Below are 26,729 nucleotides of genomic sequence, written 5' to 3'. Positions count from 1 at the left end.
CGGGGTTCGAACTTCGGAAGCGCAACAACAGGTTCCATTTTTTTTATATGAAACGCAAAAGTGAGTGATTGACTGACTGTTCTATCTACGCACTACCCAAAATACTGGACTGATAGAGCATAGTAACTATCTACATAAATAGTTTCTATGAGATAAACATACGCTAATAAGGATTTTTGAAAATTCCAGCGGGAACGTAAGATAATCGGATCTTTCATTATACGCGGATAAAGCCGCGTGCGCTCCTTAGTTTGTTAATAAGAAACCAAAGGAGCTCCGTCCGCGTGTAAAACGATAAAATTAACCCCGTGAAAATTTCAGGAAAATTTCTCTTAGTGCATGCACCTATGATGTAATACGGGGGTGTTCACAATGAAACAACCAGGAAGTTATAGGTTCGATGACAAACAGTAACTGACTTTATTATTGCTTAAACAAGTTTATATACATATTTTAAATAGAACATAGAATGGTGGTGGATGTGCTATCCAGGTTGTTTATCTAGATCTCATATAACAGTCAATCAACTAATACAATAAGGTTACATAGATTTATTGAGGGCTTGTGTCGTCACACTAGACACCCTTAGAGTACCTACTTCTTTCTCCTGGCTTTAGTCCCGGATGCATCCTCATCATTCTGGAGAGGAGCCCAGGGTATGCCTTTGACCATCGATTATCGATTGCTGAATCAAATTTTCACATGAAACGACTCCAATTTGACCACTGCAACCTTTGCCGGTAAACCAAACCCTTATTGATTCGATCATGATCACACATTCAGTTGCCTGAATGTGCAGGTTTCCTTACGCGATTTTCTCTCACCGTCAGCGCATTGGCTAGTATTCAAACTAACCTTTAGAGTACATAAAGAACCAACGACTTACGAAGAATCTCCAGTATATTAACCTTGATTGACTAACGGTAGATTCTAAAAATTTTATATCATAATCTTTGCACAACTATCAGGCAGTGCCATAATGACAATAGCTCAACAGCATCCGCACATAGGCCTCGCAAATAAGCTATAATTTACAGTTTAATTCGATTAGGGTTGTCACTTCTCTAGTATTGATCAGAACTCTTTTTGTGTCTGATACATTCTTCGAACAACTATAATACATACAGTCATATGGTCACGTCTATATCCCTTGCGGGGTAGACAGAGTCTTGAAAAGACTGAATGGCCACGTTCAGCTATTTGGCTTAATGATAGAATTGAGATTCAAATAGTGACAGGTTGCTAGCCCATCGCCTAAAAAAGAATCTCAAGTTTATAAGCCTATTCCTTAGTCGCCTTTTACGACATCCATGGGAAAGAGATGGAGTGGTCCAATTCTTTTTTGTACTGGTGCCGGGGACCACACGGCACCGGCAACAACTATAATTAAGCAAATAAACACGTATAGGTATAGTTCTACCATTCAGTTCTACAAGTAGCACTAAGTGGAGAAAAAGGAAAAACATCGTGACGAAACCTGCTCATTCAGTTCATTCATTCATCATCCGATACGGGTAAGGTTCCCCTGCAAAGGTTGCAGAGGTCAGATGGGATCAAGTCACTTAGTGTAAAACCTGACTAACCCATTTCTGAAGCGTGGTCATAAGAGCGCAATCCATTAGAGGTGAGGATGTAACCGGGAATATAATAGAAGAGAAGTATGAAATGCTTAATACAACAGACGTGTGGTCACCCTAATATTAACAGATATTTCATGAAAGACACAGTATTTAAGAGGAAACTGGCGGTTAAAAGTAATGATTGTCAGTGTCTCAGAGCTTTTACAAAGGGGATTTGAAACGCTCAATCTTCAATTTCAATCCAACTTTAGCCGAAGCGCTGCAGAATAGTCAACAACTAGATAAAATTAGGAGTGTTAGTTTGCGCCCTTTTCAAAAGTATTGCCGCACCATTATAGTCCCGTTTAGGGCTTAGTTCTATCGATACATACATACATATAATCACGTCTATATCCCTTGCGGGGTAGACAGAGCCAACAGTCTTGTAAAGACTAATAGGCCACGTTCAGCTGTTTGGCTTTAAGATGGAATTGAGATTCAAATAGTGACAGGTTGCTAGCCCATCGCCTAAAAGAAGAATCCCAAGTTTATAAGCCTACCCCTTACTCGCCTTTTACGACATCCATGGGAAAGAGATGGAGTGGTCCTATTCTTTTTTCTATTCGTGCCGGGAACCACACGGCAACTATTATGAATATAATATATGTACATTCTATCGATGCTGTTAAAAATCAGCCCTTGTAAATATTAAACGATACATAATTCAAAGCGCAGTTATTCCGCGTCGGTCCCAATGTCCGCCATTGTGCGGGTTATGGTTATTGTGTCGTAGGCTTAGAGTAGCCGCTTCATTTGTAAAGCGCGCGTATGGTTCTAAACCAAATCTATCTATAATACGATAAATCAGTCTCAAAAAGACTTTCAGATGGATCGCTTGATGATGGAAATGAGATTCAGATAATGGATGGATTCCAAAATGGATTGTATACCAGAAATATTTGACAAAAGTGTACAAATAAAACATGGTGCAGACTAGAAAAAAATAATAATTAGGGACAGGTATAATTTATTGCCTAAAAGTTAAGTTTTATACTTATTTATAGTTAACACTGGACAGTTATTTAGAGCGCTCTATACAGACACTGAAAGCTACGCTAACTTTGCAGTTGTAGTCAAGTGGAATGCAGAATTCGCCAGTGCATACAATTGCCCTAAAAGGCTTCCGCATAATGCGCGTACGCAGTTAATATTATAAGGGAATTAAAGCTATCCCCCGGGGCGTCGCTCCTATGGGAATTTCAAGATGACAATATTCTATACCTACTTAAATAGTTTCTATTGCATCTAAATAGTATATTAAGCCATATTTTCATTATTCATTCGCTAATCTCAGGACTATTGGATCGAAATGAAAAATTCTTTTTGTATTTAATAGACCAAACTATAGGCTATATAACATCCCGCCGCAATTTTTAGGAGCGAAGTAATAATGAAAAACGTGAAACAAAAAACGGGGAAAATTATTCATCCCTGAGGGCTTCAATGATGCCCAAAATAACTATTCCACGCGGACGAAGTTGCGGGCACAGCTACTTAATACTTTTAAACTAGATTTTTACTTGTACATCAAAATTGTTACATCAAAATCAGTTCATTACATTAATCGTGAAATGGGAATACAAAAACACACTTATCTTATTTCGCATTTAAAATATATGTATATGTGGCGACATCTCTACGCCACTCGCCACAAACATCAAATCAAACAACTACTGTCAATCATCGCGAAGAAAATGACGCGCTCAACCAATAGCAACGAAGAATCTAAGACGCGATTTCAGAGATTTCACGGATTGGAGCTATATATACAACCTCCGACACAACATCGTCGGAGCCGCGGTTCCCCAGGCATAACACCTAGCCTGGCGGAAGATCTTCCCTTTGGTGGCGGTCGAGCCGAATCATCCCTCCCGCTACATTGGTGACCCCGACGTGATTGGAAGCAACCTTCTCCAACATCATCAACTCCAATCCTCAGCATCACTCCTCACTCTGCAAGCAGTCTCACAGCAAGCCAGCAACTGGGTATCGCAGAAGGTCCATCGCAGCCGACTCACCGAGCTTCCTGGTCCTGTCTCCACCCGCACTCACTCTCATCGACTTCAGCGACCGACGCATCTACCGCAGCCCACGCCTGGATCTCTTCGACGGCCGCTCTTCTCTCCAGCGTGGCAGCTCTGCACGATATCTTCCGGCGCCAACAAGTCGACTTCGCTCTCTACTGTCTCGACGCACCGCAGACTACGAGCAACGCAACGGCTCACTCCTGACTCACTAGGACTTCGAGCAACTTCCGACTTACTGGAAGACAACTGGCACTTGCAAGCTTCCGAAGCACAGATTGCACAGCAAGATCAAGAGTTCAGACCTCCGGTCTTGGGGGGAAGTACTGTGGCGACATCTCTACGCCACTCGCCACAAACATCAAATCAAACAACTACTGTCAATCATCGCGAAGAAAATGACGCGCTCAACCAATAGCAACGAAGAATCTAAGACGCGATTTCAGAGATTTCACGGATTGGAGCTATATATACAACCTCCGACACAACATCGTCGGAGCCGCGGTTCCCCAGGCATAACACCTAGCCTGGCGGAAGATCTTCCCTTTGGTGGCGGTCGAGCCGAATCATCGCTCCCGCTACATATATATGTTGAGATTTGGGATAAGATAGGATGGTGGAAGATTTAAAAATGTTTGATCGCATATGGAGGCACAGGTTCAAATCCCACCTCAACACCTCGGTCATATACCAATAAGTCTTTTTCTGAGTTATCTATCTAATATATTTAAACGAGCAATTCTTGTATATATATAATTAGGATCTCGGAAACGGCTCCAACGATTTTCATGAAAGTTACAGATTAGGGGCTTTTCGGCTCAAGGAATCGATTTATCAAGGTCCTAGGTTCGAGAAAAGCTCGGTTTACAAGATATATAAACATTTTAAAAACCATTTATTTTGAGATTCAAGTAGTGACAGGTTGCTAGCCCATCGCCTAAAAGAAGGATCCCAAGTTTATAAGCCTATTTTTGGATGGAATGGCATTTTAATAAAAACCTACTTCATCAACGACTATCGAATATAACTTGGCTCGTTTCGAAAGTGAAATTACATACTTTAGTTACGAACGAATGCAACTGAATCTGAAATGAGTACGAACGTATGAGTTACACGCATCAATACCTACGTGATTTAACTACTTCGATATTTCGTAATGATATTGTGTAAGAAACTAATATGATTATTGAATTATACAAAGATTTTGTAAGGAGATTTGCTCACGTGGGAATTTAATTAAAAATAGCCTCTGAAGTTTGTAGGCAAATATTAGACAGTATATTTTGCCTCTGAGCCAAATAACAGCCAAACGTATGTAATTTCTTTTTGTAAAAACTAATATTTTTCCTTAGCATTACTAATAGGTCTTATAATTTAAAAATATTATTAAAGTAAAACTGTTGATTTTAAAGATATGAAAAATAATTGACATAAAAGAAATTGCTTAAAAATCTAACTCGCGTAAACAAGCGCGTTGATGTCTTTTGCACCGCAGTATCACAAACATTGTCAGAGTTACTTATAGGAAGCTTATTGCTAAGTTTCCTGCTTATTATGCCGTGCCGTGTGGTTCCCGACACAATAGAACAACTCCATATCATTCCCGTTGTCGAATTCGATGTCGAAAAGGCGACTAAGGGAAGGCTAATTTTGGGAATCATCTCGGCCTCGGTTGGCTAGCGACTTGTCTCTATTTGACTCTCAATTCTTTAGTTATGCCATGTAGCTGAATGTGTCATACTCTGTCTACCTCGCAAGGGATAGATGTGGTTATATGCATGTATGTTTCTTAATAAGGTAACAGTACTAACTCGTACTAAAGGTTAACATTAACCTGCCACCTTGCATATCTCGTAACAGATATTACCGACTTAAAGCATCTGAACAACTTTCTACAAGCGACTCTACTTAGAAATTTGACGACTGCACTGTGATGCATTTGGAGCTTTGAAGTTCAAACTAAAAGATTACAAATTAAGCTCAACTTGGGTTTTTATTTTTTGGCGATGTTCTAGCAGAATGTCACTATTTGAATCTCAATTCTATCATTGAGCCAAACAGCTGAACGTGGCCTATCAGTCTTTTAAGACTGCTGGCTCTGCCTACCCCGCTAGGGATATATAGACGTGATTATATGAATGAATGAATGATTAAGCTCAACTTAGATTTTACTGATAAGGTTTAAGGATCAAAGTTCAGGTTAACTTTTATCAACAAATTCTTCGTTATTTAATTTTTTTGTTCTATTCAACGACTCATTTAAAGTAATCAAAAATCGTATTTTCTTATATATCTCTTTAATTGGGTATTTAAACTACTAATATGTGCACTCAGTTACATGTATTCAAAACTAGAGGCCGCCCGCGACTTCGTCCGCGTGGAATCAATCCCGCGGGAACTCCGGCATAACAAGTAGCCTATATGTTATTCTGGGTCTTCAGCTACCTACATACCAAATTTCATCGTAATCGTTTCAGTAGTTTCTGCGTGAAAGAGTAACAAACATCCATACTGACATCCTGACATACAAACTTTCGCATTTATAATATTAGTAGGATAACTTAGCCACATTATACCTAAGTATACGCACACTAAAGCAACCTCACATACTATCATGAACTTACCATAGTGATAGATTTAGACCAATTATAAAGCCATTTCTTCAAAACACGACTACAACCAACAGACGACGGACAAACAAAAAAGTATCAATCGTAAACCACTTTACATATACACAGACGTGAATTTTTTTGTTGAATTACACTTTATTATTACGAACAAACACTCGAGAAACACTTTTCTATAACACAATTAAGTTGTAAATGTATATGTACGTGAGGAAAGTTGAAGAAATCGCGGTATTTTTTAATTGGTTAGTTGTTAGCAAGAGGTGAAGTGTTGGCATGCGCACGCGTCGACGCGATGCCAAAGACGCACTGACTGCCGGCTCAGAGAGTTGCCAGGTAAAGGCAGCTGGTTTCTATAAAGAAGTTTTTGATGTGATTTTTGTTTGAAAGAAAAAGGGATTGTGCGATATTCCTAGTGTTGCGGGCAACGTGGAGTTTGTTGTGTCATGCCGTGTGGTTCCCGGCACCTAAAAAAAAGATTATGACTACTCTGTCTCGTTCCCATGGATGTCGTAAAAGGCGACTAAGGGAAAGGTTAATAATCTTGGGATTCTTCTTTTAGGCGATGGGCCAGCAACCTGTCACTATTTGAATCTCAATTCTATCATTAAGCCATACTTTTTAAGCCTAGCTTACAGACATGTCAAGGCTGTAGGCTCTGTCTACCCCGCGAGGGACATAGACGTTATTCTATGTAATGTATACACAACCAACCTCACTTCAAGCTATTTAATATCTACAAGCGTATGCCACAATTCTGCTAACGTGAATAAAAAGATTGTGAAAATAGTATTTGTATTTTCACAATCTTTTGAATGATATTTTGGTGATTCCAAAGCCAACGGCATTTGAATAAGATTATAAAGAAGAGCTTGTTCTGAATCTCAATTTCATCTAGTGATTAGTGGCTTTGTCTATCCCGTAATAAAGACGCGATAAGTACATACATATCAAATTCAAATTCAAACTTTTATTTGCATAATATGAGTACAACAATACATATCTTACAGAAAAACCCGCTTCGTCCTGCTTTTGTGACTTTTAAATAGTTTTTTTACTTTATGAACATTCATACGCACTTTATTAGTGTAATATTTATATTTAAACTTTACAATATAACCATAATGGTATATTTTTCCTACAGCATGGCAACATCACGAAATCCGCCATTACAGCTTAAGAAAGAGACAAAATATATCCGGCTCCCTCACTCGGGCGGAATGTGACCCGCTATCACCTTGAAGGCCGAAAGCCTTCGGACCCTCAATGAAACTAAGAGCTTTTGAACTTACTCCGCGCTGCGTGAAGCTCTCAACCTGCTTCTTTCAATTTATTATAGGCAACGTTTGATCTTGTGGTTTTGGTGGGTTCATCTTGTGGTGGTGTGGTTCACAAGATCAATAGCCAAGGTTAGAACCATTTCAAATCTCGAAAAGTCGTGTGACGCGACCTTAAGAAAATATAAATTGAACAACAATATACAGCCAACCATGCCGTGTGGTTACCGGCACTTTAGAATAGGATTTCTCCATCGCGTCATATAAGGCGACTAAGGGATAGGCAAAATAATTTGTAATTCTTCTTGTAGACGATGGCTTAGCAACCTCCTACTATCCCAAATTCAATTCCATCATTAAGTCATACAGATAAATGAGGCCTTTCTGTCTTGGCAAGACTGTAGGCTCTGTCCACCCCGCAAGAGGTATTATATGTACTTATTTATGTATATCCAAGTGTGAACTGACCTGACTCTTTTGTAAGGATTTTCATCAGATTATTTAGATAATATTTAATTTCTAGTGCAATTCTATATATATTATATTATAAAGTCCAAACATATATTTTTTTTAAACGCACTCGTGCAAAAAATACTTTAGTTTAGGCTACCCGCTTTGTTTAGTCGTTTGTGGCTTTACCTGCGTGGGTGTGTTCTTACCCTAATCTTTTCTCAATGCCGATGTAATCTTGTCATAGCAGTCCGTTGCGGTTGTTTCTGAGATACCACACAGTTCACACACAGATATATTTGTTTCATATTAGATTTACAGAAAAAAAATATTAGCTCTATTAATAAAATATAGTTAATTTAAATCCTGTAAGAATATTTAATTTTATTGTTAGATTGTATTTAATTGTTAGATGTTACGCAAAGAAACAGCGTAGCCGAGATAGCTCTCAAAGGGGTAAGTCAATTATTATCGAAGTATTGATAGTTATATTGTTATACATACATACATAATGGTCACGTCTATATCCCTTGTGGGATAGATAGAGCCAACAGTCTTGAAATGACTGATCGGCCACTTTCAGCTATTTGGCTTAATGAATTGAGATTCAAATAGGTTGTTAGCCCATCGCTTAAAAAAAGAATCCTAAGTTTGTAAGCCTATCCCTTAGTCGCCTTTTACGACATCTATGGGAAAGAGATGAAGTGGTCCTATTCTTTTTTTGTATTGGTGCATGGAACCACAAGGCACTTATATTGTTATCAAATTATAAAAATTCTCTATAAGTTGTAAGTAATTTTTATTCCAATGTCTAAGCTATCAAAGCAAAGTTTCATGAATCACTTCAGTTGTTTTTGCGTGTGGAAGTAACAAACACACATTTCCACATATCCTTACTGACTTTCGCATTTATTTTATTTCTAGGATATGACGTTATGTTTATACTACGTGTTATAGGTATTTATACTTTACGAATATTAAATTATTATTCTCTTTACCTAGCTGTTTTACATATATATCATACTAAACAAAAACTAAAATCATAGCTCTTAAAATATTAGTTTCGACGATTTCATACTTCAACTGGCACTTGGCCTATTTCGAGTGATTCTGTCTACAGATTTTTTTAAGGTGCTTTGTTATTATTTAAAAAGAAGATTCTTGCTTTATTTTCAACCGAAGGCCATTTTTGAAGTATCGTCCTCATTATCCCACAGGATACTATTATGACGTGTTGAGGTGGAAAACCGAGTAGGTAATGATTACGCTTCCCCTAATCATTGAGATGAGTGCGCCTGCGCCGACGAGATCAAGCATAAATGAAACAAGTAGCTTAACTAGTTTTATTTTTAAAAATTGTGAATGTCTGCGACTTTATACGTTTGATTTAACTATTTAAAGCCTCATTTTCATATTTTTGCGAATTAAATGTATATTATAAAATCACGTTTTATCTCTTAGAAGGTAGACAGAGCCAAGAATATTTTCCAGACTGAAAGGCCACGTTTAGGTATACAGGTAGCTAGTACGTTACAATAAGCAGCTAGTACAATTTATCTATTTGTATTACAGGGAAGGCAGTATGTTACGTACCACGAAAAACTAATTTCCCATGGATGTCGTAAAGGCGACTAAGGGAAAGGTTTAACTTAAATAATAGAAATATGTAAACTTGGAATACTACTTTTAGGCGATAGGCTAGCAACCTGTCACTATTTGAATCTCATTACCATCGTTAAGCCATACAGCTGAACGTGGCATTTCAGTCTTTATGAGACTGCTTGCTCTATCTACCCCGTAAGAAATAAAGACATAATAATAATATGTATGTAGGTATGGTAGATAGGTGTTCTGGGGAGGTAAGATGTCCAACTAATCTTTTTCTACTATGGCCGAGGTAAATATAAAATAATTGTCTATACTCTCACAGTCGGCGCGATTCCGATTGTTAGAGGCACAGAGCACAGTTCGCCGGCCTTCCGACTGTCCGTCGCTATGTGGTTTGAGCTATGATTGCGTAATGGGTTCCATCCGTCTGTGGTTTATCGTTTCAGATTTGAATTTTTACATTATTAAATACTGTTCTGCGTGTTGGTACTAATAAAATAATTTTTCGTCTTTGTCCTTACATCTTTACAACGATAATATTCATTTCATAAATTTAACTCGTTTATTTCCCATTCAATACAAATAAACTTTAAAAATTATAGAAATACAAAGTAAGAGTTCTCTTAAAAAAATTAACACTACGACAAATCCGAATCCACTATTAATTATAGAGAAAGTTTTTTTTTTTTGGAATGCAAAAAGATTTTTATAATCTGCCGGAGATATGATAATATAATGACGATGTAATAATGATACATTAAAAACATGGCTTATTCTCTTTATTTTTGAGGTATTCCCTGGAATATCTTCCACATTTATGACCAGACCAACCAAATTTGTAAGAGATCAATCAAAGACTCTCAAAAAGAACTCTTTTGCGATAAAATATGTGATAACATACATAAAAAATACGGTCTAATTAATTATCTGGACTGAATTTCACGAAATTTGGCACAGACAAAAAATAGACCTTCGGGAGTGATAAAGGATCCTTTTTTCTGCGATTTTCGCTTGATACCCAAGCGCAAAGGCTAATTTTCAATAACTTAGGTAGTTCAAAAGAAATCGGATTTACAACAATTTCTATGCCCGAGTCGAATTCTCACGCCTTGGTTGGTGACCCAGGTTACGCTATTGCACAGAACAACGCACTTGTTTTGTAAATATTCGTAATGAATAAATTTTCACGCTCACCTTGCCTTGAAATAAGCGTAACGAAGCGCGGATTTAAGTCAAACACAGAATATCAAACTTTTAAATAATTAAATGATCAATTGATTACAGAGATCCTGTCCTACCGTAGTTGAATCATGGTTGTTGCACTTTAGCTAAAAGTAATTAATCGTTAGTTGATTTATGACATCCTCAGGAAAAGGTTGGAGCGTTCCTATCATAAAGTGCAGGATAAGGAAGGTACCTAAAATTTAAAGTAAGGTATTTTATGGATATAGGTACGTTTGCATGGTTTTGTTTACTTCTGGGACCACAAACTCATTCAGATTGTATTGAAGAAAAGGGAGTCTTAATATACACAGCATAAGGTTCAGTATTCTGGATACGAATACTAAACTGTTAAATTATCTCTGTTAGTGAAACGAAAAAAGTTAAATAACTGTTTAAAGTTTCAAAACCTCTCTCAGGAGCTATATGAATTAGTTAAGTGACAGAAGATGACTAAAATATGCGTTGTATTCCTTGTATCCAGGCCGACAAACACTTAGAAAAATAAAAATGTTGCTAGGCAACTGTCACTTTCACATGTTTTTGTTTTGACGGCGTATTTCAAATAACGCTGTTTTTCTTCTGTGATTTTATTGCCGTGATTCGTGATCTTTAATTAGAAAATATCGAGGAAGTGAATTAAAATGGTATTGGACGCAATAAAAGACTGACCTCATATGTTCCAGTTACGGATAATTGCGGCTTCCCACGCGACAAGACACCGAGCCAATCTTCCGAGTCTTGGCGTTTTGAATCATTGTAAAATATTGTGCTGTGCAGTGAACCACATCGAATGATAATATTGATCTCACTAAATGACTCATTTCTTAGTGCTTAGGGTCTGATTTTGAAGAAATCGTGGTGAGTCATTATTAAATTATTTAGAAAATAAATACTACGTAACAAACGGTATTCTTATTTAAACTTCAATGTTTTCGCTTCCATTTTATTTTATTTCATAAATATTCACTTGGTGTTATAAAAATAAAAAATTGATTATAATTAAATATAAATTCTTTCTAGTAAAATGTCTCGTCTGCGGCCTCAGTGGCAACTTCAGGCTTTGGCTGCACAACGGAGAGATAATGAGCTTCGCAAAGCTGAGGAATTAAAAAAGGTAAAGATGTTGAGGTTTTCTCTTGTCTGTAATCAGGTAAAACTGCTTTACTATTTTGTCTTCCTCTCGGTGTTAGTCCTGGTAACATTCTAACATTTCTCAAATAACCACAATCCTGATGTGGTAATACTCAATCTGTATGATTTTTTCCATATTTATTTATTTAATTGCCTTTAGTTTTGGTTATTCACTTTTCAGGTAGCTCACTATTTTGAAGCAAACACAAATAAGTCAAGACATCATGAGCAGTGGACGACTGAGGGTTACTATGAGAGAGCCAACCGAGAGGCTGAATTGCTTAGCGAAAAGAAAATCAGGACTGCGTATGTACCTTTTGATTTTATTTCAAAGCCGGAATATAATGATTGTATTGTCAAAGTATGTTCCCAATTATATAAATAGATTCATATCACTTTGGTCACCTGTATATACAATTGGTGTAGCAATAATTTTTTTTAAACCATTATTTTATGCAATAAAGATTTTACAAACAAATTTGATACACTGCAATGTTGTAATTATAAATATTGCTTCTTCTATTCTATATCTGCCAAATTCTGTAATCACTCACACAATCGTAAAACAGTCCAGTAGTTTTTGAGTTATAATAATCTTTTCTCTGTGGATATATCAAGAAGTTTTTTGTGTAATTTCACAGACAATTGGAGGAGAGGAGGAAGAAGTTGGAATTGATGCTATTTCAAGAAAATATGCAGTATCAGCAAGAGTTAAAGAAATTGGCTGCTCAGCCCAAATTTTTTAAGAATGGGTAACATGTTCTCATAAATTACATTTTACGTTAATTTCCTGATGTATCATGACCATAGTTTGAATTCATAATATTCAGATGAAATATTTATTCATAACTTCTTTATCTTTAACGAAAATGCTGCTTTATTCGGAAGGCCGACCTCGGTCCCCGAAACACCTTCGTGGAGGGTGTAACCAGGATCACACGGAAATAAGAGTAAACAACTTTATCTTTAACGGGGAAGACAAAGCCAGCAGTCTTAAAAAGTTGAAAAGCTATGTTCAGCTGTATGGCTTTACGATGGAATTAATATTCAAATAGTAACAGGTTGCTAGTTTAAAGTTTGTAAGCCTTTCCATTGATTTACGGTAACAATCTACATAGTAAGAAAAGCAGCTGGCACACGCTATGTTTTTCATTGTTGAAATAGCAATATTTTATGTAAACATTAAAAAAAACCTTATTTTAGAGAATGATCCATCCGCTTGATTCACTCATTTATAAAATTTCAATTTTCCGTTTGGTTATAAGACAATATATGATTAAACCTTATTTAGAAGCTCTTTTATTCTTCTATAAATCCCAGACGTAAATTTACAAACATAGATCTCCTAAATCTTAAACTCTTTTATTCTTCTATAAACTGACAAATTCGCAGGAAGAGAATGATGAATTGGGATAAAGCGAAGTAAACTTTGAGACAAATGAACAGATGTCTGCTATCCTCAGCATACCCCTCTGCAAAGAGGCGTGTTAGTATTTATGTATGCAGGTATATATATTTTAACACTAATTGATTTGATTTACTTCCAGTTCTTACCTTAACAAAGTACCTACCTCTACTCTCCAAGATATCAACCAAGGCATAGTTGAGAAAGAGGAGCAGCTTCGACGCCAACAAGCGGAACTACAGCTGCACCACGCTTGGAGGCTGCGGCAGCCAGAACTGAGGGCTGCTAGCTCTTATATCGCGAACGGGAAACTCAAGTCTGCTTGGTAATTTGATGAGAACATATTTAAGAAGGGCATATGTCACTGTGTTGATAGCAGGTGGAAGTACAGCTGCATCATGCTTAGAGTCTGCAGCAGTAAGAACTGATGGCTGCTAGCTCTTATATCGCGAACGGGAAACTCAAGTCTGCTTGGTAATTTGATGAGAAACTATTTTAGAAGGGCATGTGCCACTGTGTTAATAGCAGGTGGAACTACAGCTGCATCACGCTTGGAGTCTGCAGCAGCCAGAACTGAGGGCTGCTAGCTCTTATATCGCGAACGGGAAACTCAAGTCTGCTTGGTAATTCGATGATGAGAAACTATTTGATATGTCAGTGAAGTCTCTTTTATATGTATAGATTCTGATAAAATTTAACATCCACATCTATATCTCTCGGGGGTAGACAGAGCCAACAGTCTTGGAAAGACCGGAAGGCCATCTTCTGCTGTTTGGCGTAATAATGGAATCGAGATTCAAATAGTGACAAGTTGCTAGCCCACCGCCGACAAGAAGAATCACAAGTTTATTAGCCTAACCATGGATTTCGTAAAAGGCGACTTAAGGCCTATTATGAAATCCATGGGATAGTGATGGAGTGGTCTTTTTCTTTAAGTACCGGAAATCACACAGCAATAATTTAAAACACCGATCATTTTTAGGATGCAACAGTTAGTAGAAAAAGAAATGCAGAAGAAGAAAGAAGAGGAAGAAGCCAGGAAGGTGTTACAAGATCGAGATGAGGCGTTACGCCGGCAGATACAGATTGAAGAGGAGAGGCTCAAAGAAAAGGAGAAGCAAATGAGGGTATGGTCAGCAACAAATTAGCATAAAATAACAATTTATTGTCCTAGCTATCGTTCCGTCCTGATGGAGAGACTTTGAGAAATCAAAGACAGACAATTTTTTTTGTTCTTATTTTTTATCTGTATACATTCATAAATTCATAAAATGACGCCTTTAGAAATCAAAGACAGACAAATTTTTTTTTAATTCTTTTTTTTATCTGTATACATTAATTAAATCACGCCTTTTTCCCTAAGGGATAGGCAGAGACTATATATTTCCAATTGCCACGATTATTACGATACTTCTTTCGCTTCGTCCACATTCATAACACTCTTCATGCAAGCTTGCAACCAAGATAAACATAATGACGTTTATCACGTCTGTGTCCCTTACGGGGTAGACAGAGCCACGGGATAAGCGCTAGGAAAAAAGTGTGATAAATTAAATTAACAATATTAATATAGGAAGTAAGACTGATTGTTACTGACGATTTGATTATATTAACTCGATTATAGGGTATTACGTATTTCTTTGTACTTGACTTTGACTGTAGATTGAAATACAATTGTTTTTGTTTGATGTTATTTCAGGAACTCCGCGAAAGCCTAGAAGGTCAAATAGCAGAATTGAGTGAAAAAGAAACTGCAGTCAAAAAATTGCGCAAAGTGGAAGAAAGAGAAAGGTTTATTTTAGAAGAGTTACAGTTGATATCGAGTGAAAGAGAGCGGGAGCATAGGAGGTTGAAAGCAGAAAGAGACGCCAATATTGTGAATATGGGCTTGCATAAGTACAAGCTTAAAAGGAAAGTCATATCGATTTTGAAGGAAATTGATTTGGACTTGCAAATGTTGGAGAAAATTAATGCGGCCGTTTTAAAGGTAAAGATGATTTAAATATACCGAATAAATATTATACATTAAACCTTTTAAAACATTAACCGGCACCGGTACTGTAAGGTACTTGTTAGAAACTGAATGAAATATATTATCTTCTTTTATTCTACCTTATAGACCCGTCGATATAATATGAGAAAAAAGTAATTCATATTTCAATTTTTAATGCTTTCAGGATGTTGAAAGCGAACAAGAAAAATGCGCAAATCACAAGCGCGTGCTCGATTCCGCCCTCCGCCAGTTAGAAGAGCACCGAGATAGGGACAGACAGAGACAGAAAAACATTGAAGCGATGTACGACGGGGAAGCGAGGCAGATCAATGAGAAACAAGATAAAGTAAGCTTTTGACTTTTCTACATTAAATTAAAAAGGCACTGAGGGAGAGGCTTTATAATTGGGATTTCACTTTTAGGCGATAGACACTATTTGAACCTCAATTCTATTATTGAGCCAAGTAGGTGGGCGCGGCCCTTCAGTCTTTTGATGACTCTGTCTACCCCGCAAGGGATATTGATGAATAGAATAGAATAGATTTATTTTCAAAATTGGATACAAGGTATCACTTATTGACGTCACATAACTTAAATCTAATTATTACTACTACCGCTTCCAAAGCGCATGTGTAGAAGAAGCGGCGGAACAAACTACACTGCAGTAATTATATATCATTTTATGTAACTACAATATTTTTTCAAGCTGTGGGCAAAAGAACGCGAGGCTCGCTCAGCGTTAATGGACGAAGTGCTATCAGCTCTGAAGAGGCAGGTTGAGGAGAAATTGCAGATTAACATAGAGAAACAGAAGGCTAACGTGTTGGAACGAGAGAAGATTCTGGAAGAGATGGACAGCTTCCACAAGGAAGTGAGGAGTAGGGAGCGGGAGACACAGGTATTTATGTTCAGTCATTTGTCCCTAGTTTCATACTTATATACTTATATTATTAATAAACAAGCGACCCGCCCCGGCTTCGCACGGGTAGCATTTATACATATAAACTATAAACCTCCCTCTTGAATCACTCGTATCTATTACAAAAATCTGCATCAAAATCCGTTTTGTAGTTTGAAGATCAAAGCATACAGTCATAGGACAGAGAAGAGCCTGCTTTGTACTATGTAGTGATATTATGCGACAAATAACACAGATTGAGTTAGCCTCGAAGTAAGTTCGAGATGTTGAAATAAATACTTAGGTATTTAGATACATAACCAACCATCGATGACCCATGCCAATCAGAGAAAGTTCGTTTCTCATGCCTATTACATCATGCCACGGCCGGGCTTCAAACCTGGGATCTATCTATCTTATCTTGTGTCACAGACAAGCGAAAAAGATCAAAAGGCACATAATGTCGTCGACGTTGAGTGAAAAATAATGTGGATGAACCGAAAGAAGATGCAGGTATCGTGTAATAATGCCAGCTGTTTTTCTTGTTGTGCAGATTTTAAAAGTCAATCAAGGGATAGGCTAATAAACTTGGGATTATTCTTTATGATAGCAACCTGTCACTATCGGATCTCGATTCTATCATTGAGCTATCCAGCATTACGTTGCTTGTTGGGACTGTTGGCTCTGTCTACCCCGTAAGAGATAAAGACGATATACATATAAATTATGTTGCAGCTTGTAAACTCATCATATTCTACGGTGACGGCGCTGCAATCGCAGCTCAACAGCTTGAAGTTACAGCAACAGCAGCTTGAAGCGAACCAAGCGGCTGAAGAGGAGCTGAGGGCTGCGTGTGCGCATGAACGACAGATAAGGTAAAAAAAACAATTTAATTAAATTGTTCTCTTAGGCCCATCTCTATAGGAAGGGGAGTGATCATGATCATGTGTATTTATTGTATGAACATGAATGATAATTCAAGATACCTAGATTAATGTTATAATTTTTTTCAGATGGTTTTTGATAGTTTTCGGTTTAACGATAGTAACTGAAATATTTTCTAACCTGTCTATAATTTCCAATAAAAATACCTATATATTTTATTTTGTTTTTGTTTCAGACAAGAAATAGCCAAGATGCAGCGCGAAGGAAGTGTACAGGCTTGGACGTGATAATATTCTCACCATGTAATATACCAGCGCAACGACACAAAATTAGTCTTTCTTGGCCTCCAAAAACAATTTTTTCCATTTGGGTGGAGGGTGCAACTGGAAACACGCAGAGATGAGGGAGAGAGATTGTGCACCTGAAAGTATATTACATAACCTGAAAAACCAATTGAAAACAAAAATATCAAATTGAAAACAAAAAATCTTGCGCATTTCTTTCAAAAATTTTTTTTTCAACTAAGGCCCATAAATAAACAGATTTATTTATATTCTAATTGGTGTAATTTTAATGATACGGAGAGGCAAAATCAAAAGTTTTATTTATTTAAGTAATATAAATGGATATTATTTGTATAAGCAGACAATAAACTTATGTTATTTTATGATGCTTAGAATGACAGAGCTTCAAATTTATATTTTTTTATTCATGTGTTTATTTGTTGCTCTTAGATAATTATCATCTATCTGTCCTGCTGTCATTTTAATCAAGTAAAAGAAGTTTAAGGCTGAGTAGCTAAGGAAACGTGTGATTTGGAGTGATATTTATTATTAACACATGATATTAATGGAAATTAGCACTTTCAAACTTTATTTTAGAAATTGATTGATTGATGCCTAAGATTGAATTAAAATGAAAAAGTAATGTAATTGTTTCTATATACGGTAATTAACGATTAATTTAGTTTACATGAATATAATGTGATTTGATTGGTACCAAATAAATGAATTTAATATTTTAAATCATCTATTATTATGACTTTTATATATAAGGAAACCACATCAATGATTAATTAGGTTGTATTTATTAATCGTACCGACATGATTGTTATAAGTAGGCACGGTAAATTTAAGCACTACGTACTGTGTGGTTCGTCTTTGTATTGGTAGATGGCGTTTGAAAAATTAAACGCACCCGGTTTGAATTTATATTCTACCAGTAGCGACATCTATTTTTATAAACAAGAAACAATTGTGAAATGATAGCATATATAGTAGAATTTAACAGATGTCGCTGATTTATGTAAAGTTATTTATTTTGTACATAGATGTCACTACGATACCACTTTATTTCATGTTGTTTTTCAAAAACATATTTGTTTGCTCGGGTTCAACTATAGTCAAATTAAAAACATCGAAATGTTGTATTTTATCATGGTTTCATTACCGAAGATGTACAATCAAATTGTTATTTCTTATGTAATTTTTTCTCTAGTCTTAATTCCAACAATAAGCCATATAGCTTTTAAGACTGTTTGCTCTGTCTACCCTGCAAGGGATATAGATGAGGTAATATTTATGTATTAATCTTGTTTTTTCTTTAGGGCCGCTTACGAAGATAGAGAAACTCCAACGAGCTGATACTGATACATAACTACTTATGTGAACTTGAGGTGAATCAAAATTCAGAGGTCTCCAAGAAACATGAAAATTATAGACGAATCTTCTGAGGTAGAACTAGTAGGTGAATAGTGTTTCTTTGCCTATGGAGTCACTTGAATATTTCATATTTTTACATATGTTAATGTTCCTAAGTACATCTTGCTTTGAAAAGTATGTAGGTATATTTGGGATTTTTAGGTGACTGTACCTAAATGTAAACTGAAAACTACTTACTTACTTTTCAATGTTACTGGTATGTAGGTAGGTACTTAAAATAAGTATGTACTTGCTTGCTATAATACCTGCAATGACAACATGAGTTTTGAAGAATAAAGGTAGGTACGACGTGTGTTTTTTAATTTTGTTACATATCGAATTCTTCAATTTTTTTTCAGTAAATCCTCCAATCGGCCTATAAGGCTATGAGTAGATGTGATGGTGTTAGTAAGTAGGTAGGTACTTAGTTCTTCAATATTTAACTATGATTATTAAAATTGCATGTTAGGTGGAATCTTGCTTTTAGGTAAGTACTTACTACCTTACCTACCTATACTTATTTACATGGTTTCATAATTTTGCTACATTTTTTTAAAGTGTATAACTGTAATGATAGCATGCGTTTTGGAATAGGTTTGTTTTTATTTTATTTTATTTTGTTGCGTTATGTAGGTGAGTAGATACTTACTTTTGAAACTTTTGAAGCTAAGCTTGCATGTAGAGAGTTGTAATTGTGGATGAAGCGAAAGAAGTAGGTAGGTATGCAGAGATAGTAGCAGGTGGAGAGATGTAGTAGATATCTGTCTACCCCTCCGGAAAAAAGGCAGGATTTTATGTAGGTATATGTATGATTAACGTGAAGCTAGCAACCTGTCAGTATTTGAATCTTGATTCCATCATGAAGCCATACTCGTACGGCTAAACGTGGCCTTTCAGTCTTTTCGAGACTATTGGCTCTGTCTACCTCGCAAGGGATATAGACGTGACTATATGTATCTATGAATACCTAGATGTTAGTTTGTAAGTAGTTACTAACATAAAATGTTTGTTACTTTTTCACGCAACCTTTAGGTATTTTTTATCCCGAATGTAGGTAAAGCAAGCGTGCACGTACTTAGTACCTATTATGCAAGTGGTGATGATGAATGTGCGATTTTTGTATCATACATACATACATACATATGATAACGTCTATATCCCTTGCGGGGTAGACAGAGCCAACAGTCTTGAAAAGACTGAATGGCCACGTTCAGCTATTTGGCTTAATGATAGAACCGAGATTCAAATAGTGACAGGTTGCTAGCCCATCGCCTAAAAGAGGAATCATAAGTTTATAAGCCTATCCCTTAGTCGCCTTTTACGACATCCATGGGAAAGAGATGGAGTGGTCCTATTCTTTTTTGTAATAGTGCCGGGAACCACACGGCACCGATTTTTGTATCATATGTAGTTTAATATCTATAAACTTTGATGCGCCCAGAACTTCTCTCCCGTGGTAAGTAAAGGTAACCTTCCTACTTATAATTAGCTTGATTACTTGCATGCTTCATAAAAATATCGTTATTTTAATAATTAGGTATACAGTTAAGTAAGTAAGTAAGTAGTATACCATTTTTGTATTCATGCTTGCTTTTTTCAGAAATATATCTATCCAGTTTTCTACAACCTATTGAGTTAAAGGTAAGTATACCTATAGGTAAGCATCGAAGGTGGCGCCGAAATGAACCTTTTGAATGTGAATAAAGATTCCATCCGCTTTAATCATTTGTAGATCACAAGGCAATAACTGTTAACATAAAAGATCTAGCAATTTTTCATTTTGGATAAACCTATATACCTACCTATATATTATCGTCATTATTTTAGCAATACTCAATTCCGATTGCGTTCTCACGTGTTTTGGCACTGGGCCCACCCGTACTTCCGATCCTGGAGTGGGTAGGTACCCAAGTCAAGTTTTTTACACGAATCAATTTCCGCTTAATCATTCAAGAAATGGCTGTAGAGTACATTCTTATATGGTATTATAATCTTAATTTGTATGCGTTAATATGTTTAAACTGATAGGTAAGCTTATTACATACTTTCTGTTTTTAAATCCTATGTATTTATGATTCCGATCCCATGTTAAATACCTAAGTATTTTGAAAGAAACGTGGAGATGAACCCACGCTCCTTTTATATTCTAGTTTTCTGCAAAATCCAAAAAAATCATAGCTATTCTTCATACGTATTAATATTTATGTTTAATTATAAATGTAGCTTATTATAATTAGATATGTAAAAATAAAATCGATTAGGAACGGGGTCTTAGTAGGTATCTAAGTAGTGTCAATTCGTCACAAAAGCAATTAGGTATAGGTAGGTATGTAACTTCGAAACAAACTTCGTGGTAAATTTCGAAAGCGTCTTCTCGACTTTTATATACCTGCGTTTATTTTAACTTGTTAATTAAAAGAAGAGTAATACCTATCAATATGCATTATAATAAAAAAAAAATTTTTTATTTATATATATGCTATGAAGAAACAGTAGGGTACAATAAGAATTTGAAAAAGCAAGAAAGTAAGTACTTTTTGTTTCATGAAAGAAACAAAAATATTAGTAGGCAGGATTTATATTGAAGACAGACCTACGTCAGTAGGTAAGTACCTACTTAGGACTGAGTAGTAGGTACAAAGTTTTTATCTAGCTTATTTCATTTCTAAACAAACTTCGCTCTTAGAACATCATTAAATCAAAGTGAAATTCAGCTATCCAGTAATCAAAATAAAGAAATGCGAAGGCAAGGGTACAAACGCACATCTTGAAGGCGGGGAACTGTCTACATAAACATAACGCGCTCACGCCCCCAGTCAAAACATCCTGAGCACAACTGAACTAAACCATAAAATAAGACACCCGGCCAGCCTAGAGACGCAACCGAAAAATCCAGGCTCTATAATTATGTTCAGCTACCACTCGATCTACCGGCAAGCCAATTTAAATTTACTGCGAACGCCGCACGTGTCCCACAAAATGAAATCCCACTACCGCACAGAAACACGCACGAAAAAAAACCTAGAAAAAAAAATACATCGCAGGCGCCACCCCTTCGACGCTAGTGGCTGCTTACTTGAACCACGCCTGCCTCGAAACGCTACTCTTTCTGTCTTTCTCAGACTTGTACCGTAAGTGTATACCTCGCTCTGTCGGGCGTGCGCCGACATCAAAAAAGTACGGATTTTATGTCAGTACGCGTTTAGAAGTCGCGCGTGTTAGAGCGTTGTCGGTGACGCTGCGCGAAATCGTCGCGGTGTGTCAAGTGCAGTGCCGGGTAGAGGTGCCGAAGTGGCGGGTTTCCTTGCCTCAGGACGGGGGGCCCATGCCCCCTTCCATCAACACCACATTGGTAAAAGTTAGTGTCCTGTGGTTAACAAAAAACATTTTGAGTTTGTCTATGATTGCGTGGAACTGTGAATGTGCTTGACGATGCCGACGTATGGAGGTTATTTATTGTTTTGTTTGTTGTATTATTAATATTAAGTTCATATTTATTTTATAAATCAGGTTAAAATTCACTTAATATTTGTTTTTCTTTATGTTTATCATCTTAGAAATGACAGTTTCAAAGTACCTATCGTAAGTCATGTTACCTTATGATACAGGTATACACCTAAACATATGAAAAAAAGTAAACTTATCTTAACTAATATATATAAGTATATGTATTTACCTTTTCTAAATAATTTGTCATAATATTATCATTCTATTAATTTTAGTTTTCGTACATACATACATAAAATCACGCCTCTTTCCCGGAGGGGTAGGCAGAGACTACCTCTTTCCACTTGCCACGATCTCTGCATACTTCTTTCGCTTCGTCCACATTCATAACTCTCTTCATACAAGCTCGGCGGTTTCGGGTACTTTTGACCTGACCCTTTACCAGGACGTCCTTAATTTGATCAAGATACGTTCGTCTAGGTCTTCCCACTCCGACCTTTCCCTCCACACTCTCCTTGTATATCTGCTTAGTCAACCTGCTTTCATTCATCCTCTCCACATGACCGAACCATCTTAACATACCCTTTTCTATTCCTGTAACTACATCTTCTTTCACATCACAACATTCCCTTATCACGCTGTTCCTTATCCTGTCACTCAATTTCACACCCATCATACTCCTTAACGCTCTCATTTCCACTGCATTTATTCTGCTTTCATGCTTCTTTTGCCATACCCAACTTTCACTCCCATACATTAATGTCGGGACCAACACGCCCCTGTGCACAGCCAGTCGAGCCTTTTTGGATAGTTTCTGACTGCTCATAAAGGCATGCAAAGCTCCATTCACCATGTTCCCCGCGTTCACTCTCCTTTCAATATCACTATCATACTTGCCATCTGATGTAAACTTTGATCCTAGATATACAAACTCTTTCACTTGCTCCACTTTTTCTCCTCCAATCAAAATATTACATGCTGTCATTTTAGTTTTCCATTATAAAAATAACTAAAATTCATTTTGCGAGGATTTTCTGCGTCACTTATAATAAGTTTCACATTACTGAAAATTAGGCCTAAGCTTATCAAACCAGGAAAGTAAGCAATCACATTTGAACGATTTTAGTTACAATGATAGGTTCTTACATACAAATGGTAAGTACTATATCGCAGATCAATTATCTGCGTTGGCACCAAGTAAAAAAAACGAAATATATTCCAAACTAGCTTTTGTGAAGAGCTTCGCCCCCTTAGGAATTTTCAGAAAAAATCGACCGTGTGCAACATTTATCATAATCGATTCAGTCTTTTTTGAGTTTATTTGTATATGTATACGAACAAATTAATCATTATTAGTCTCGATTAGTATGAATGTATGCAATGACTGGACATAAAATACTTATAACAGTGTTTCGCCCGTCTCTGCTAAATATCAAAAAAGACGGTCTAGTTAGTTTAAGAAATAAAATCGCTGTAAAAAAAGAACATTTATTTAAAATAAGTTTGGACCTGGATGAATCTTGAATTGATGCATCAAATAAATTTTGATATTGTGTCTAGGTAGATACCTACCTACAGTGTGCAAGGTATACCTACGTCACCTTGCGTAAAATAATGAAATCATCAACATCAAATAAGTATCTATGCAGTAATGGGAACTTTTAGATATTTATTATTTATTTTTTCATCGAAACACAACTTTTGAATCATGCCTAGGCAGGACCTTTAGTTGGTAATTCATATATCTTAGGCAAATACCTGCTATGTTGTTCACTTTAACTACTTTCTTGTAGTGTATTAGTTTTTTTTTTAAACAAACTCAGTAGGTCACAAAAATAATACATAGGTAGATACAATATGAAACCGATAAGTAGTTCTTGTAAAATCTTAAATCTTAGGCTTGAAATAACAGTAACAGGCAAAAATATTTATTTAGTTAGCTAGTAATATTTTTTTTTGTACTGACATAAGTAAATATTATGACGAAATTGCACTGTGACGAAACGACACTATATTTCTTACTCCATTATTAGAATTACTTCGAAATTAGACTATAAGTATACTTATACCTAGGTACCTAACATTCCCAACTAAGTTACTTACGAATATTTTCAATAATTTTTTTTGTAGGTTGATTATAAAATAATCAATCAATAAAAGGAATAATCCTTGCAAGTTATTACGTTTATACTTTATTACTACTTACTTATAGTTATGTAATTATTTATTTATTCGGGATGAAATATTATTGTTGAGCTTTTCGAAATATACCACGCGGATGGACGAAAAAAATTACCTATTATCTTAATTTTTTTAAACTCTGTTGTTTATAATACATACCTTTGTATAGCACAATTGGCGAACTTAATGCTAGAAGCATTATCTACCAGTCAACCATTGAGTCTGAGAACTTTACGTGGGGTCAAACTAAAAAATAAACTTAATTAAACACTCTACACAAAATACAAAAAAAATATAATTATGAGGAACATACATAAACACAACAATAAATAAACAATATACATAAATAAATAGGTGCGGCGATTACGGAAATTAGTGAAAACGCTTATCATTTCCAACTGTGTGATTCGGTCCCTTATATTTATTTTAACATAGTCAGCAGACACCTGTTGACTATAAGTGTCATAATTATACATATGCACTTATTGAATATTAGTTTATTTCATTAGTCTGCATTATTAGTTAGCCCTCATCCCTCAACGCAAATTGGTTCAGCGGTTACAGCGTAATTGACTAACAAACGCACACACAGGTTTTACGCTAAAATGTAATTTAATAGTTTGACCGACATTGGTCAAGTTATTGTGGAAAACATGACACACCGCAGTTTTTTTACTTAGTGTTTGTGGTTTGACAATAAAACAAAATATACATACTTATATCCTAGGTACATATTTTTTTAATTTGGTCTTGGGTCCTAGCAATGTGACTGGGGATCCACGTCGGGTTAGATAAATATGGAAATTGATGATCGACGATGATAGAACTAAAACTACTGGACAAAAATTTGAAACAGATATTTAGAGCTTACCTACATAAAAAAAAATTATTACTGGAAATTAACACGGCAATGAAGTCCCGAATAATCATTATCCTTTTGGCGTTAGTCCCGTTAGCGTATTCGTTTTCTGAAGAGGAGACTTAGGTCCATCTGTAACTAGTATCCTGAATTAGGTAAATTAGTTTATTACACTTTCATTTTTTCGCGACTTTCACAACTTTTTCAGGAAAACCTAACCAATGTCATGGTTATTAATCTTAGTAATTGTCTGAATGTGCAGGTTTCTTTCGGTGTATTCCGTCACCGAAAGAGTAATCTATTTGCAATTGAATACTTACATGTAGGTACTCAACTCAAAGTGTGGATAATTGGGAAGTTGTCGTTGTTGAAGAAAATTCTGCAGTACATTTTGTTGCCCCTTCTTCTGCTTTGATTTTTTTAATTATTAAGTGATGTTTGAAACGTCCCCAATTAATGAACAAAAAAAAATTAATTTGAATTATTATCGACGATCACTGCCACTAGGCCAAAGAGACCGTTGCAATGAACTTGCTGAAATTCGTTCAATCGTCCACATTACTTAACACACTTAATTTACAATAGGACTGAATATTCATAGGCAGGTAAAGGATTCATATCCTGTGCTCATTACATCATTGATGCGGTGCGATTTGGAAATAATTATATAATTTATTAGGTACTAACTTTTGCTCTCTGTTTTTTGATTTTGCTGTCATTTTAGAAAATTCTATGGCAACACTACTTTATCAAGGATATCTAGTATATCTTCTTTTCGTTAGTACCAAGATGGAAATAGAATAGATTACATCTTTCTGTACCGAAATGGACTGTTCCTATGAGATTTGCGTTATAAAAAAATTATTAAATCGAGAGCAAAGTTTGGGCACGCGGGCAGCAGTGATGGATGTAGAGGCAAAATATAATATAATTAGTTATAAATAGTAAGAGTATTTTAATTTTAGTTTTGTTGATATAATCCTTTACAAGATGTTTTCGATAATTTTTTACATCTCGTGAAATTTATTATATTATTCTCAACTGCTATCAATATTTGAAACAAAAAAGAGGAATTCTTACGCAATAAAGCACATCCAGAAACCGGCGGTAAATCGCCGTCACAGATGATAAACAGAATGGCGTGTGACCAATCGGACATTCTGGTTTGAATAAAGAATACTAACTCAGAACCACCGCGGTGACCTTCATAAATTTAACCAATAAATGTCAAACACTGAAAACGAAACGACCAAAAAGTACCCAGGATTGTTAAAGGGTTAGTTGACAAGTTTTTATGATCATAATACGGCTGATGTCTCATCGGAATATTTGTGGGTTTGGTCAACGTGTTAATTAATGTTTATAGGGATCAGTGATTTGAAAGAATCTTCATGCAAAATA

The 26,729-nt window shown here is 36.0% G+C and overlaps 3 protein-coding genes across 3 annotated transcripts in view; 2 read left to right on the top strand and 1 right to left on the bottom strand.

Moving 5' to 3' along the window:
* The window catches only part of LOC106134138 (tetratricopeptide repeat protein 28), an 86,958-nt gene extending 80,453 nt beyond the window's left edge, over positions 1–6,505 (bottom strand). Inside the window, exon 1 of the mRNA XM_060950775.1 lies at positions 6,268–6,505. The gene's annotated coding sequence lies outside the window, so the exon portion shown is untranslated. The remainder of the gene's footprint in view (positions 1–6,267) is intronic.
* A 4,891-nt stretch (positions 6,506–11,396) lies between these two features.
* Positions 11,397–17,567, top strand: LOC106134151 (trichoplein keratin filament-binding protein). The gene is made up of 11 exons (XM_060950666.1): positions 11,397–11,687; positions 11,850–11,943; positions 12,142–12,266; positions 12,602–12,712; positions 13,508–13,690; positions 14,348–14,492; positions 15,065–15,352; positions 15,543–15,704; positions 16,065–16,256; positions 16,992–17,131; positions 17,377–17,567. Exons 2-11 carry the CDS (start codon positions 11,854–11,856, stop codon positions 17,426–17,428), a joined length of 1,488 nt encoding a protein of 495 aa, XP_060806649.1. The 5' UTR covers positions 11,397–11,687; positions 11,850–11,853; the 3' UTR covers positions 17,429–17,567.
* Positions 17,568–22,261: 4,694 nt separating this feature from the next.
* LOC106134185 (LIM/homeobox protein Lhx5) overlaps positions 22,262–26,729 on the top strand; it is a 54,098-nt gene continuing 49,630 nt past the window's right edge. The window contains exons 1-2 of the mRNA XM_060950865.1: positions 22,262–22,289; positions 24,966–24,977. Of these exons, the coding sequence (XP_060806848.1) occupies positions 22,262–22,289; positions 24,966–24,977 (40 nt within the window). The remainder of the gene's footprint in view (positions 22,290–24,965; positions 24,978–26,729) is intronic.

Source organism: Amyelois transitella, chromosome 22 (assembly GCF_032362555.1).
Source record: "Amyelois transitella isolate CPQ chromosome 22, ilAmyTran1.1, whole genome shotgun sequence".
Taxonomy (NCBI): Eukaryota; Metazoa; Arthropoda; class Insecta; order Lepidoptera; family Pyralidae; genus Amyelois; species Amyelois transitella.
The sequence above is the reverse complement of the archived record's forward strand: the minus strand, read 5'-3'. Positions and strand labels throughout refer to the sequence as shown.

What these genes read in the sequence shown, in the direction of transcription:
- LOC106134151 (XM_060950666.1), top strand. Translation starts at nt 11,854, where the DNA reads ATGTCTCGTCTGCGGCCTCAGTGGCAACTTCAGGCTTTGGCTGCACAA. An exon ending in CCCAAATTTTTTAAGAATGG is followed by an intron (nt 12,713 to 13,507) that starts GTAACATGTTCT and finishes ATTTACTTCCAG; the next exon opens with TTCTTACCTTAACAAAGTAC. An exon ending in GGGAAACTCAAGTCTGCTTG is followed by an intron (nt 13,691 to 14,347) that starts GTAATTTGATGA and finishes GATCATTTTTAG; the next exon opens with GATGCAACAGTTAGTAGAAA.